Source organism: Micropterus dolomieu, linkage group LG12 (assembly GCF_021292245.1).
Source record: "Micropterus dolomieu isolate WLL.071019.BEF.003 ecotype Adirondacks linkage group LG12, ASM2129224v1, whole genome shotgun sequence".
In the NCBI taxonomy this organism is placed as follows: Eukaryota; Metazoa; Chordata; class Actinopteri; order Centrarchiformes; family Centrarchidae; genus Micropterus; species Micropterus dolomieu.
The window spans coordinates 9,092,796-9,109,059 of NC_060161.1; the positions used below are offsets into that span (position 1 = coordinate 9,092,796).

The 16,264-nt window shown below is 41.2% G+C and overlaps 1 protein-coding gene across 14 annotated transcripts in view; it reads left to right on the plus strand.

The window, feature by feature from the left end:
• Positions 1-16,264, plus strand: part of ablim2 (actin binding LIM protein family, member 2) — a 101,157-nt gene that overhangs the window by 24,115 nt on the left and 60,778 nt on the right. For all 14 annotated transcript variants that reach the window (XM_046065948.1, XM_046065947.1, XM_046065952.1 and 11 more), the window contains exon 2: positions 6,850-7,014. In XM_046065948.1, the coding sequence (XP_045921904.1) occupies positions 6,850-7,014 (165 nt within the window). The remainder of the gene's footprint in view (positions 1-6,849; positions 7,015-16,264) is intronic.

Here is a 16,264-nt window from a genome sequence, read left to right on the forward strand (position 1 = left end):
GTTTCTGTGTCTTTCTCTCTGCTGATACTTCTGAAATGAACCAAGCATGATGTGTTGAGTCCTTGATAGCTCAGTCTGCGTTCCAGTTTGTCCCAAAGGTGTTGGATGGGGTTGAGGTAAGGACTATGTGCAAATTCCTCCTACACAATTGGGAAAACCATTTCATGGACCTGGGTTTGTGCATTGTTGTGTTGAAGAGGCCTGGACCAAACCATGAAAAGCTGCCACAGACCCAAAGTATGTGAACAATCTTTCCATATTTAGGTCATACTGTAGGGTGCTATTGGAGTTTTGGCATCAAAGAGAGTCCTTAATTGGCTGAAATGAAGAGAGGAATAATATGGAAATGACTTGAGGCTGCTACATGGAGATGTTCCAGTTGAACTAGCTGCAGTAACACGTGGGGTTATATCTGTAGGCAGTGTTTGTGGAAGTGGAAGAAGTATTCACGGAGTCACAGGAATGGCAGGAATCATATGTTTTCACACAAAGAACATATTCATTAGAAGGCAATCCTTGCTTCACTTTGGGCCTCTTTTGAAAACCATGACTGATCTGATAATGTTCAGGTTACCATTTTGGTTACTGTTATTAAAAACAGTATTACTAGTATAAGTGGTGGAAATTTTGGTAGCAGTAGCACCAGCAATATTGGTGTTTCCAGTGTCAAAAGATGCTTAATACTGACACTCAGGAAACGAGTTAACTCGGTTCATGTCCTACACCTCTCTGTTTATGTGACGTGCCCTCTTCTTTATAAGGGCTGAGCCAACAAGGGCGCACCGGTGTCGTTTGTCGCAGAGGTTGGAGGTCAGCGTTCTGTAGTGCTTGACCTCAGGGCCAGAGATCACATGCTGTTTGGGTCACGTTGCGTGCGCGACTGCACAGGTGGATGTCAGGGCTTTGAGGAGAGCAGGAAAAATCAGAACTCATAATCTAAGTTAGGTATCTTTGTTACTAGCGAGTTCTCTGCTCCTTTACCTGTTTGAACTACAGGACTTGATTTCGTCAAACTTGGCCTATAGGCTGTGTTCATGTCTTTTCCCTGGAACCTAGAGAGGGTGAGATAATGGAGTGAGTTTTCTGTTGGGGTGATGGACAGGAAACTCTTGAGCAGTGAAGTAATGGCTATACAAAGGAATGGCCGGGTGTCAGCAGGCTCTTAAAAAGTCTTCACATGTTGTTTTAATCATATTATTTAGGCGCAAGACCTTAAGAGAATGTGAATACAGCCAATAAAAGAGCCTTAAATCTCCTGGGCTAAAATGTGCCAATTATGCACTTTAATCTGGAGGGGTTCACATGTATTTCAGTTGCCACTGTCATAAATGTTATGCTGTAGTAACCTGAATTGATAGACCCTTGAAATGTGATAGAAGTTGCATGGAAGTTGCAGACACAAGGGGAAGGGGAAGGAAATCTCATTACATTTCTTGCATTTAGCATTATCCATGCTAAATTAGAAGAGCAATGTTGAATTCAGATATTAGCATAAGAAACGTAATAGCTAATCAGTCAAATTCAAATGAAATTTAAGCCACTTCGTAGTTCTGCCCAGCATGGGACTTTCCCGAAGGATTTCTCCTCAAAACACTGCTAGCAAAACAACACACAGCATAACATACACTGTGTTGGTAAGTAAGCTAGCAAAATGAATGCTGAATAAGGCTTTGCAGCATGAGAGGCATGTTTTGGTACCATTAACATTACGAACCAGTGTACCCAGAACTGGCCGGAGGAAGCAGTATTTCATTAGCTGTCTTTAGTTTTTGTTCTAATGACTTGAAGGCATATTCTTTGCAAACTGGCTTATCTTAATGCTAATCTATGCCAATGTTATTGTGCTAGCCCCAATGCTAACAAGTGAAATTATTCAACTGCACAAAGAAGTATTTTCTGGAGATTGCACTGCCACTTCCTTAGTAAACTTACAACACACTGCAACACAAAGGAGACTTAGTTTAGCGACACTTAAGTGGTTCTACAGTAGCTTTTATGAAGTTAACTTTTGTTTTTTCATATTTGACAGCATTTAGGTAATACAGTAGTATCACATAGAGAGCTATAGAACTATTGCCCTAATCAAAGAACAGGATTTACTGGATTTTTTTCTCCACAAAAACAAGAATAGCATGTATGTTTATGTCTTAACCCATAAGAAAGTGAAAGTCCCCAAGGTCAACAGCTCTGCCTACACAACGTACTCCCTTGCTGAGGTAATGTGAGCATTCTGATCCCCTGCCCACCCCTGCAGATGGTTCACAACAGGAATGTTGCAGAGCACCATGGGATCCCCGTGAGTTGAGGGAACACTCTATTTTTAGGAGGTGCAGGAGCATGGCTTCTTGAAAAGGCATTTGAAAATTAACTGCTTGTGTGTTCCACTGTGTAGTGGCTTTGATTCATTATTCCATGTATATGTACCTTTAAAACCTTTTCATGTTGAAGCATTAACTAACTTTTTACGGCAGAATTTTGTTTCCCCACGGTTTTCAGTGTGAACTTGGCTTTGGGAGGTTCTGCTGAATGTGTTCCCTCTCATTACATACCTTCAGTTATTGTTGGTCACCTGGAACAGCAAGCGTATGGGCTTCACGATGCATCAGAGAGATGCTATATGCGGTGTAGGCACATGCCTATGTTTGGGCAGTTGTATGGTATACATGTGCAGGTGGTAAACCGCAAACCTCTGTCAGTGGTCAGTGTGTGTTCCCAGAGGCTTCCTGTGGTGTGACCGTATGCGGCACGGACATGTAGTGTTGCATTGCTCAGATGGCTGCCTGCCTGGCTGCGACCTTTGGGACAACAACATCAGTAGTGGCCGTTCTCCAGAGAACAGACACCAGAAAGGCTGATTGATGATATGGACAACTGGGCCTGGAGAAGACAGGTCACCGACAGGGGTAGGGGGGGATGGGAGGGGGAAGAACTCTACACGCTGCTGTGTACGGCACAGTTGCCCTCTGTTCTCCGTCAAAGAGAGAAAACTCATTAATTTCTTACGTCACCCTCGTCCAACTAAATAATTTCCACTCTCTACTCCTCTACTCAATCTCTAATCTCTTGATTTGACTACTATTAGTGATTTGCGAATGACAAAATATACTCATGGCAAATTATTTTTTATTATATTACCCTAATTACTTGGAATTTTAAAATGCCTGAAACATGAAGATGCAAATCTCCTTCCTGCTAAGAACCCTAACAAGGACACAAAAAAGCTACAATTGAACATTGATTGAGTGGAGCACTCATTATTCATTTGGTCAGCTAACTGTGTCAAATATAAACAGCAATCACAGACTACAACTGGCTTGGTTACTGGCAGCCTGAATGTCTAGAACAACTTGCTGGATCGTACCTCTGGCCCAGCAGATCATCTGTCTCCTCTTCAGTGCCGCCCTACTCGTTTATTTGCTGTTTGAAGAGGAAGTAAAGACACTGGATCCCCCCCAACAGGTGCAAGGGTGCAGCAATGCATGCTAGGTCAGATCAGGAGGCCGTACCCCTCCCGACTCCCTTGTGACTACCAGTCCCTGCTGCCTACCCTCCTCCCAACCCTTTCTCGCTTTTGGACTGTTGTCTTTTCCAGATGGTTGCAATCAACTCGGTCTCAGACCATTTTTACGAGGACTCGAGACTTTCCCCTCCTAAATCTTTGTCTTTATTGGTTCATGCCCACATGTACGCTCTACATGGGTAGCTCCAATAAAGCCCCACCTCCTTCCGACAATAGAATGTAAGCAGCGTTGTCCAAAATCCCTTTTCTTGTCCTGGTTCAATTTAGAAGTCTGGATATTTTTAAATTGGAGATCAGATTGTAATCTAGACAAATGGACTGAAAGAGAGCCTCTCTTTGGATCATCCAAATGCCTTTCTCTATATTTTTATTATATTTTGCCACGTCAAGAATGTACAGTATTACCAAGGAACTTTTTGAATAAATAGGTCTGATTTGGGTACTTTTGAAAACTCTGGCATAAGGCTTGGTGAGACACATGATGAAAGGTTATCTTAAAGAGATCTAAGGATGTGTGAGAGGCTGTGTTTGTCTTGGACACACACACACAAAGCTGTAAACGTTCCGTGGCTGAGAGATCCTTGTAAAACATGCTGAAGAATGTGTTGGTCCTGTAGATCTGGATAGACTGGTGGCTGTTTGTACTCTCCTGCCAAGTATTCCACAGCAAAACAAGTCACAAATAGGCAAATGTGTCATTCAAAGAGGGCTTAGAAGTGAACACTGTCTCCTGTCTTGTTTGTTTAACTCATATTTTAACAGAAATGAAATGTGATGTTTTAATGGGAAGGTACTTGCAGCAACATCTTATTGGCAAGTAACAGCCAAGCACGGTTTCTGTGCACAGCCTTCTGCAGTCTTGTCATCCCAGTGAGGTTGAAGGTTGAAGTTTTTTTAATACCATCATGCCTGCACAGAGACCAATAGTAAAACCTGCGCTCACGGATCAGAGTTGCTGCACAAAAGTACTGGGCGTGTGAAAGAACTTATTCTCCAAGAAATAGTTCCAGCATGTAATTACCCCCAAGAAGTCAATTTTAGGAATGAGAAAATAGAACATTTGGCCATTGTGATTGCGCCTAAATTTTTAGTGGAATTTCTAAGAAATTAGACCTTTTTAATTGAATTTTCGTCTATATATGTGTGGCAGTTGTGTGTTTGTATTGTTTGCGTTGATTGTTGTAACATTGTTTTGCAGCTCTCTTGGCCAGGCCACTCTTGAAAAAAGCTCTTTTAATCTCAGGTAGACTTTTTACCTGGTTAAAAAAAAGGATATATGTAAAAAACCATAACTTGTTAGAGTACAAGCTATACAAACTAGATACATAAATGCTTATGCTAAGCCATGCCAATCATGTCCTGACTCTGTACTTAATGCACAGACATAAGATTGATTTCCTTATCTCACTTTCAGAAACAATGCAAATAAGCGCATTTCCCAAAATGTGTTAAAACTTTAAATTTTATGTGTTTCAAATCCAACTAATGGTTGCATCGACCAGTCTGACTGGAAAGTAAGTGACTTAGTGTGATTGAGTAAGAACCACCTGAAGTTCAACAGTCTCTCCAGTCTAAATGAAGTGTCCCTTTAACTTCATAGGGAGAAAAGTGTCTGGGTGGCTAAATGTGTTTTTAATGTAGCACATTATTGAGTAGAGACAGTAAAACATTGTGGCTTTAACTTAATCAAAGTCAAAATATTGCCCCAATAAAACACCCAATAAACACCCAGTGAATTGAGCAAACCTGAAAGAAGGATAATGTCCACCAGAAAAATGTTGTTGGTGAATCTCCAGAAAGCAGCTGCTTCGGCTCACAGCTATTATCCCTACACTTCCTTCTCTCGCTTTCTATAAATCAATTCATTTGACGAACTTGCCTCTCCAAGCCCAATTACTGGTAACCATGGAACCCTGATGAAACAGGTCGGAAGACACAAATGTCTCCTGAAAACACAAAGGGCCTTTTATTCGTCTGATGCCCGAATCAGTGTTGAAAAGGCTGTTGAGCATATTCTGCCAGAGTTACGCTGAAAGGGGAAAAGGGAGAGGTACGCTGATGATACTGTTAAGATGGAGACGTCAGGCTTTTACGGTATATGTTTGCCTTCTTGCGTTGGTGCAATGCCTCAGGAATGTTGTTGTGCTATGTTACATGTTTTTCACCGCTGGTATTGACATAATTTGTCTTGGCACAAACCCTCGCTCCTGTGTGGAACAAAGGAGAATAACTGTTTGGAAAGTTATTGGGAACTGGTCAACGTTGTGACATTCATCATACATTAGTGTTTATGTAGACTTTCTTGGCTTTTTGTGTGTGTGACATCTGTATAAATCATTGCATTTTGCAGTTAAGCCTGGGTTTAAGGCTAACGACAGGGCCTGGCTACCATTAGGGTAATGGTTAGGTTTGAAGTGGTTGGGGTTATGGTACGTCTCAAGGTAACAAATGAAAGACACTGCAATGTCCCCACAACTGATAGAACACTTAAAACGCGTGTGTTTGTGTGTGTGTGTGTGTGTGTGTGTGTGTGTGTGTGTGTGTGTGTGTGTGTGTGTGTGTGTGTGTGTGTGTGTGTTTGCACTAGTCAAAGAAAAAAAAGAGAAATCAGGAATATTGTTTCTTCATATTGTTGTCTGATGTGACAACCTAAGTGAAGGCTTGGGTATTTTTGGATTAAAGCAGTGTTTTATATCTGTAACACAATAAGACACTCCTTTGTGTGTTTATTTAAGTAAAAGGATGGTACTTGAAGCTTGAAGTGCAAAACGGGGACTGACATACTATGTATAAATAAATGGGTCACAAATATGAATTGATGCAGATATTTTTGGTTTAAGGCTACACACAAGCAGTATTTGTTTTTTTATGTTTTTTAGTGCCAAACATATCCTGAAAAACTCCAAATATCTGGTATCTCCCCCACAATTGCCTTTTTTTCATGGTAGAATAGCCTTTAGATGCCACCAATCTTTTTTCTGATTTAGATCGTGCCAATTTTAGCCCTTAACCAATACTGGCATTTTGGAAGAGCATGAGGGACAGTGGAGTGTAAATAGGATGCAACTCATTGTACACATCAGGATGTGTCAAATTTTTTGTTAATCTTCATCTTGTGTCCGTACTACTAAGTTATGTCTACAGACATTAGCATGATGTTATAGTATAAGTAATATCAAATGTTGACCACAACTGCCAGATTTGTCACCAAATCCAAGTGTCGGTTTGTCTGTTCTAATCATTGTTTGTACGTGTCTATGTGTACCTTCTGTACAAACTAGAATAAGATCTAACATAGCCTTCTTCCTGTCTCTGCCTGTCTCCTGCAGTGTTTCAGCAGCAGGCTGTCCACAGCCCTCTGGAGCAGCAGAAGCAGAAGCAAAAGCAGGGAGGAGGGGGACCTATCGCCTGTCAGAACTGCGGGAAGCCCTGCAAAGGAGAGGCGCTCCGGGTCCAGAACAAACACTTCCACATCAAGTGCTTCGCCTGTAAAGGTATCGAACAGCCAGCCATCGCCTCTTTACACTTGTCACCCCACACCAATCTCACAACCTCAGCAAACACTCTAGATCTGACACTGGCCTTTTGGTTGTAAAGCAGAAACAAAGTCTCTGCTTTTTAAGGATGCCTAGAACAAACAAAAGGAATAATGCTCACCTGGAAAAAGTACCAATATATACCTTTTTATAGTTTAGACAAACTACTTTTACATGGTCCTTCAGAGGAAAACAGAACTGTAACATGGAAGAACTTTTTCACATAGAAACACACTAATGTTGTCTTATGTTTTTGAGTAAGAATACTATGCAAAGTAAGAGTTTTGGGAGAAAGGGGATTCATTTGGAGTTGTAAATAAATAAAGACATTAATGTGGACCTTTTACGGTAAAAGAGAAGTTACTAATATGGAGCTTTTGAAGCAGACAAGAGACGGATTAAGAGCTTTATGTAAGATAGAATCTGTTATGAACCTTTTGGATTATGATAAAATACACTAATGTAGCTTTTTGTGGCAAAGGTACAACTGAGAATATTTCAGGAGAAAAGATACTGTGAAGCCAGAAATGTGGAACTTTTATAAAACCTAGACTTAAAACATATGAGTAGAGAAGACACGAAAATGATCCTGTACAGGTCAATAAAAGAAGCAATAATGTGGAGCTGTTAAAGGAGAAGCCCCCAATAAGGACCATTTTGAAGATAATTGAAAGAAACAAACCAATATCGATCTGCTGAAACTGAAAGGTGCACACAGAGGACAAGTATCCCAGTGACAAAGTTGCAGCGGCGCAAAATAAATCTGCTCAGATCTCAGAGTTCAATTTCTGTGAATTTGCACCTGTTAGTCCACTGGTTTTATGTTCTCAGCAATGTTTTTTCCCCAGGTGAAGTGTTCAATGTAAGGTTCACTGGGTCAGTGTGTTGAATTCATCCACCCACAGCTTATACAGCTGAGATTACTGACGGTCCTCCTTGATACCTGCGCCCTCAAATTTGCGGGCAAGACAGTTTTGTTGACTCTAGACAATGACATCTCCACAGTGGCTGAACTGATTTTTACCATTTAAACTGCATTTAGCTAGCCGGCAAGCTTGGAGAGTGTGTGTGTGTGTGTGTGTGTGGGGGGGGGGGGTATGTGCCAGATACTTGAAATGCAATGTGTGTGTTGGCTTTTCTTTCTCCATGCATGTGACTGAACTTTACAGGAGTGTGTGTTTGTGCCCCTCCCAGCACAGACTCTCAGCACGAGCCTTGTGTCAGGCTTTTGTTGTCAACACACATTCTGGTTGCTAGGCTACCAGCGGGGTCGCCACAATGTCGGCAGCTTCCTGGATTTTATCGCCTTTAATCTTACACTGACCAGCAGACTCCCAGTCTCACTCTGCACCCCCCCCCCCCCACTCCTCTGTGGGGATGAAGCCACAGAATGTGTGTAGACCCATGACGCATTAGTAATGATGACATAAGTCTGCTGCAACTAATGATTAGCTTATTTGAGGATCATTTTAATTAAAATGTTGTGATGATCATGAGACATATAGCCTATTTAATAGCATTACATTTTCAAAAATGATCACAGTAACACGAAAAAAATGTATTGTAAGCCTAAATTTGCTTTACATTTCATTACAGTTATCTTATATAAAACTATATAAAACCAATTTAACACATTCATCATGGAATCCTCATTTAATTATAAGAAACTTTTTTACTGTATTGGGAATTCCATGAGTACCATCTCCAAAGACAGTCATGTAATTAATGTTACTCACTGAGGGCCTCTGGTTTATCGGGTACTGGGTAAATGCATGTGATCTGTCCAGGGGTCATGTCTTTCATTGTTTTACAACATGTACCTGGCTGTGCAAGGGCAGGATTGTCTTTACGACAGATTTAGATTGAGGGTCCTCCAGAGGACCTCTTAAAGACCAGTGGTAAGATAGCGCTGACCCTCACATTAGGATAAAAGCTGCATGTGCTGAGACAGCTCACCCGGATGATACTCTGATGTGTGAAATGTTTGCCTAAACTGTTTATTTGAAAACCCAAATTGCCATCACACTACCTTTAAAAACATTTTGCTTAATGGGGGAATATCTGAAAGATAATCAGTACCATAGGTCAGTACACATACGGTGTGGTGAACACATCGTGCATGTGTTCACCACACATTAGAAAGCAATTCTTGGTCTTTGAGACACAAAGAAACATTTTGCCCTTCACAAAGGTCTTCCAGTTGCACCCTTCTCTCCTGCACTTTAATAGGATGATTAATAACAAAAATATAGTTAAGGCTTTCATACTTAAAAAACAAAAGCATTATCAACAATATAAACATGATTTTTATTTAAATTTGATCATTTGCCTCCCTTATAGCCATAGAAGCTGGTTGATGTGATTCCCGCCATATTGAAAAGACCGAATTTGCTATGTTGGCCACACCCCCATCTGTTTGACATCACTAGAAAGCCCAGGGTGCACTCTACACTGTACATTAGGACTCAAACAGGTTACATGCATGGTGTTTGAAATAGAGCCCTCAGTGCCATGTCCCCCACTGAGGACAAAAATGAATTGCCGGGTCTCAGGAGGATATTTTGGTGTCGAAATGACTAGTAGGTACAAAAGGTTTTGGAATCCGGGACAATTGCACCATTCAAAATCACGTCCACAAAAAGTGCTTCATTTTACTACTTACAGCCTTAGACTGTTATGCCAGGTGCTAACATCTTGGAAAAGATCCCTGCAAGTGTCAGCAGTGTTTCCACCTGCGTGCTCGCATAACCTCCAACTGCAGTGTTACTATAAATATGTTACAACGACATTTGGTGATGTGATTAATCTTGTCACCCAATCTAAGTCTCAGTATACAATGCCTGACCCAAGAACAGAATTATCTTATAAACTTTAAACTAATACTACAAATGCATGATATATGTAGAATTTTGCACTGTTGCTTCTACCAGAGGAGCATTCATCTGTATACTAACGTGGGTACTATGTTGTACACAAAACCTATTATCCTAGCATTTTTGTACATTCTACTTCTTAGCAGGGTATAAAAAAAAGTGGCTCAACCAGGTTTACCCGCTTCAGGTCGCACATACATCAGACGTTAATAATAATACTTGAAAGTCATTATTTTGCAGTTACTTGAGGCCTTGATTGAAGAGACAGAGAGCATGCTTTCTTCACCGGATGAAGTTATTTGACTCGCTTTCTAAAGAGCTTAATTAGGAAGCGTGAGGCTGGCTAATTTTATGTCAGGCATTCAGGAGGTGTATTAATACCATGTCGGCGCAACAGTCAGAAGAGTTATGTTAGGGCGCTGCTGACTCCACCCAGTTCCCACAGAAAAAAAGCCTGGCTATTCCTTCTATCCATAAATCCAATGCATGACCGCATTAATTGAATTTCCAGCTCATTTGGGTCATTAAATTTGCTGATTATCCCAGCATTGTGAGGGTTGGGTGGCCAGTTTGCTATTAAAACCTCCAGATGTGGAGTCAGGGATGGAAATAAAATAAACGATAGCAGGCTGAGTGGGGATCAGATTGCTCTATCTGCACTTCAAACCTGAACATCAAAGAAATGAAAAGACATCCAACTCTGTGTCAGCAGCCAAGTTCAACACTGTATAGAGCTCACTTAGAAGCTATTTTTTTTAGAACAGTCTTTACAGATGTCAAATGATTATAAAATCAGGTGAAATATCTTCTACTTTTGGTCTTTGATTTGTAGACCATAAACACACACTCACCTCTGACCAACTGCACTCAAGATTGACCTGGAAGAGAATCAAGCTCATGACCCCTGACTATATTGCTGTATTAGTGCCAATTACAACCAGCCTGGGTGTTTGCCAGCCGGCCAACAGCGCCAGGTCTGAAGTGAGGAACCGTCAACGCTCAGCTGGCATGTGTAATTAACACCGAGCAGAGCGGAGCACTGAATTAACGTGAGTTAATGTTAGCCTCTTTAGCACTGGCCTGATATCAATGTAGCTCTGGGCTGCTAATAGTAAACACAGCACTCAGTGTTTTTAGCAACATGTTCCTCTAAGTGCACTCCAACATGGCTGGATTGAGCTGCTGGAGTGACCCAGGCCTAAATTAACACAAGGACTTAACACAAGGCCTGTGGTAATTTGGTTAAACATATCAAGGTACAGTTCATGAGCCAAGTAAAGGTAAAAATGCGAGATCCAACTTAAAGAGCGCCTTTAGTTCTTTGATGTGATATATTTCGGATTGGATCCTCCAAAACTGGGCATGGCTTAGCCAACACAGAGCAAAACGGGACAGTATGCTAACAGTCAGATGCAGTTTTATATGATGGGCAGGAGGGAGAGGGATTTGATATGAAAACACTTTAATAGTTGAATAATTAACACTTATATTATCTTTCAGTCATCTCCTGAATTGCTACCACTTTTTAATACAGAACTGTTTATAAAGGGTTTAGACATAAATAATGTATTATTAATGTTAATTCATGTTAATTAATAAGGTATTTCATCAGTTGTATAAGTCAAGATTTAGCCAGAGAAACATTATTACTAAACTACAAAGTATTAGTAAATGGTGTATTAACCATTAAGAAAGACATTACTTTAAATTAAAATTAAAATGAAGTTTAACTTACTGTTACTCTGCTGCCTCTGTTATATAAATGTGATACATTTGTTGAGCACTAATTGCTGTTTTCATGGCTGCTGCCGTCAACAGCAAGCTTTGTGGTTGAGGAAGTGTGTTTTATTTAGGTACCAACTGTGCCTGTCTCGGTGTATCCTGTTATTTCTGCTTCTCAGACGCCTTTAAGCTGACATGAGACGCCATCAATAGCAGAGAGCTGCAGACAAAAACGGCCTGGCAAAACAACTCTGACAGACTATTATCCCTACTCTGTTTTTGCTTTCATGAAGGGCCATCACATCATCCAGAGAGCATTTGAGTACAGCGGGGAATACTCAAACATGAAAATATGTGGTCACACCCGAAGGTCGGCAAGCCTGCATGAAAGCTAATAAATGGTATAAAGTATATGAATGAATTAATGAAGTAGGTGTAGTCTGCTAAGCTAGAGTGCTTCCCAATGCCACATGCACATCATTTGGGGAAATCAATAAATACATACGCTTTCTGATTAAAGACAAAGTTCGTCTCTTCCTTGAGATGAGGGATGGTACTTAGAAGAGCACTTTGGCTGGATCTTCAAACCTTGATTCTCTTTACCATATTATAGATTTTGGTTTGTGGGGAAATATGGATTGTTCATATGCATTGTCAAGTAAACATTTTTGGAAAGAAAACTATAATCATGGCATTCACAGAACTCATCAACCTCTTGGGAAAATGCTGTGTGGTTTAATCAGGTTTCTCAGTGCTCACGTATTTGATCTAATATGTCGGCTTTTACCTGTTATTGTCCTTGTTGAATATTTCACTGTACAATATACAACACATACAAGCCATTTTTGAAAACATTTTAGATCCAAAACAACATTATGGCCCCTGCATTGTTTAAGTCCCACCCTTGGTCAACTGAGATCCGTCAATACTACGCGGCTTTCAAACAGAAGCAATATTAGAGTATTATTGAAGAAGGCAGTGTCACCTCAAGGTCCACTTACTCTCACACGGTCTATGGACAGACAAGAACGTCGATATTTGATGATTCTGCAAAAGCCTGGATTATATTCAGCGATGTTTTATTTTTACGTCCAATGCCACCGTGTTTGAAATTCTCGCTTTCCACCAGCACACGGCGGCAACCGTGGATTCTGTGCTGATGGAACAGCTTCAATCTCCTGATGAAAGTCGCCCCCATCCACCATCCCGACCTCCACATCCTAACTTTCCACCTCTCTACATAAAGGGCACTCTACAGTACATTAGCAGTGAACGTTGGCGTTGTTGTTTGGAGTAGTTTTTGGGGATACTATGGTGTGTGGTGGTTTGTTCAGACCGTCAAAAGCAAAGTGTCAAGCGAAGCTTTTATGCCAGCGTGGACAAAAAGTCAGAAGAGGGCTCAGAATAATCAAATGTTTGAACATTTACAGTTCCATGACGACTGAGCAACTTCCTTCTGCTGATGAAGACAGTGTGAAATGTCCAGTAGCCTTGACTTGAGATTATTTTGACAACCCTTGTTTTCAGGGCCTCTCTCTACACAACTTCACACACAATGCTGTTGCTTGGTTACAGTGTAATATACCTGTAAAGATTAGAATTAGTAAAGAGAACTCTAAGAAATTGCTTTCTTTCAATTTCAGCTGGGATTGGCTCCAGCCCCCCGCAACCCTGTACGCAGGATAAGTGGTTGACGAACTTTAAGAAACCAGATGTAGAGTCTTTACTGTGTGTGAAGTTGAAAGTACCGCTATGACTCTATTTCATACAATCGGTCTTCCTCCAAGGTTCCGACAGATTTAAGGATTGCATTGTTTTTTGACAGCTACCCAGCCTGAGTGCGTTTCTTCCAGGAAGTTGGCTTGGTAAATACACACTGCTGGCCACATGTTGAAGTCCTGTTGGTCGGATCAGTGGTGCTATAATTGCAGATGGTTGCGATGTTCTTAGTAGGGTGTTGGCTATTGGATTGTCTCCTTCTTGGAAACAAGCTTACTAGAACAGAGCCAGGGGGGAGTGTGTGTTGGGCCATGGTTGCTGACCTCACACACACAAACACACACACACACACATAACACACGTGTATGGGAGGAAAGGAAAGCATGCGCACACACTTAATTGGAGGAGAAGGGCAGTGTTAACATACATGTCATATTGTACATATGATAAGCTTTTCTAACCTAAAGCCTTTGTCATATAAAGTTATGAAGGTATCAAGTTTTCAATGCTGTGATGTTTCGCACTGCTCTTCCCAGAGATCACCCGTCAGTCAAACACTGTGGCGATGTAATTGCTTAAGTAGCTCTTTTAGACTGAGTCAGGTTTGGTGGTGTACACTTCCTGGAAGGGAAATTACGCTTCTAAACAACGTGGGTAATATTTGCATAGTTTTGGCCATCATTTCTATTGGGTATTAGGGTTGGGCCGATAGACGATGCCATCATCCCTCCCACGATGGCTGACAGTCATCGCAATGTTGAGCCGTGACCCCCCTTCCCTGCCCTCAGTAATTCAGGGGACGAGTCTTTTTTTTCTGCGATTGTATTTGTACAATAGCCGAGGCTAATTACCTGGCCAGAATTTTCTGGTTAGGTGATCACAAAAGACCTCTTCCTCCTCACTCACTTGTGCGGCTTACGAGGGTTGCTGCTGTTTCTACCAGTTCTGATTAGTTTTTTCGGCTTCATTTAACCCCCCGCGGTGTCTTGTTTCAAGCACCGTTGTTTTTTTTTACATTGAAGGGATTTCTTTGATAATAATTAAGGGGTATATTTTGTTGGGATGTTGTTTGTATGATGTCGCTCCTGTGCCTTTACTATCTTTACATTAAGGACCTCAGTGGAAATAATTGGAGTAATGAGTGTAATCTGATGTCTCCTTCTCGTTCCTCCTTCTTCTAAAGGATTATTAGCAACAATTTGGGTGTCTTTGAATAAAATAGTTAAATAATATGCAGCTGGTTTCAATCTAGTCTGCGATGACAATAAACAGATGAAACAACATGAATCCTCACAAGATTCACTTCTTCAGGCAAAGTCAACAGTAAGTGTGTTATGAGATGTATAGCTCAGTGACTTAGACAACAGACAGCCCCCCCCCCCCCCCCCCCCCCCCCCCCCCCCCCCCCCCCCCCCCCCCCCCCCCCCCCCCCCCCCGCCTATTGCCTTATTAGATGCCTGCTTTCAATCAAGCCCCGTGTAGAGGGAGTCTGGACCACAGTGAGCCCATTTGACCTGTCAGGAACATCAACCTTGAATATTTTTTCTTTGATTTGTTCAGTGCAGTCCCATAGCTGGTCAGATGATTGCCAGCAGGCTGAAGACTGTACAGTCAAGGTCATGTATTAGACGAGTGAATGATAACACCCCATTCTACCAACACACACACACACACACAGGCGCATGGATGGCGAGTCATTGTAAAACATGAGGTGCAGTCAAGGTCGCACATTCGTAGCGGACAGCACATAGCACATGTATATTTAACCCTGCTCACGCTCACACACATGCGCAGTGGAAGTCATTGTGAAACACGAAGTAGAGTCAAGGTCACACTCATGGAAGGACGGAGCACATATGATTTATATGACCCTATGTCATGTCTGTGAATAATGTCTCAGGAGGTGTAGTGTTTGGAAAGAAAGCCTTTAACACACACACACACACACACACACACACACACACACTGGACAGGCTATCTCAGATGTGCCTGTATTAATTCACCAAAGCAAGCTCAAGGCTGCTGAATTTCATTAGGCCAAATTACATCTGTCTTACATGACATGTAAATTCAATTCATTTGTAGGGTGCTCCCATATTTTCCCCCTCAGTGGAGGGCCAGGCTGAGTAGCCTGAATATCAGATAGGCCTGGGTATCAATTAGTACAACACCAATAAAATACTTAATACTACTTTAATTCAAGGCATCTTACAAAGTCTTAAAAAGGCTTAAATGATATGGCCTGAAATGGCATACCTTGCCTATTGCCTATTAACACATCTAGCACAGCAGGACTTCCTAAATTGAAGTCCAGTATTCACACTATTTTAGATCTGGCCTTGTCTGTCTATGGTTTGGTGCTCTGCAGATAGTGTACAGTGGCTTTATGAGAGCTTTGTTGCTTAAACAGATGCCTGCAGCAACTGGAAATAAAATAGATCATAGCAGTGAGACCGATCCAACAGTTAACTCTGGGCCAAAACAATGAACCTAAAGATAAAAAAGCTAAAAAAGCTGGGTTGGGCTGAAGGGAACTGCAGAGCTGGGAAACATTCGTTGTTTCCCAGCTCTGCGCTACTAAGGACTCATTTTACATTAGACATAATAATACTTTAATTAATTGATCATATAAAAATATTGATGAATGCAGATTGAAATATTCTTTAGTGCAGCTTTTAATCAGAAATAAATCAAATCAAAAAAAAAATAAACCAGATTACAAATCCGAGCAGGCTTTTGGTACTCATCAGTCACATATTTGGGTTGCTGCCAAAAGTATTTAGGTTTGATACCCAGCTCTAATTTCAACAAGATTACGACATCATTTCCAAACCACTGAATCCATTACTTCTTTCTACCTAGACCTTGTTTATACACGAGTAAAAGAAAAACGC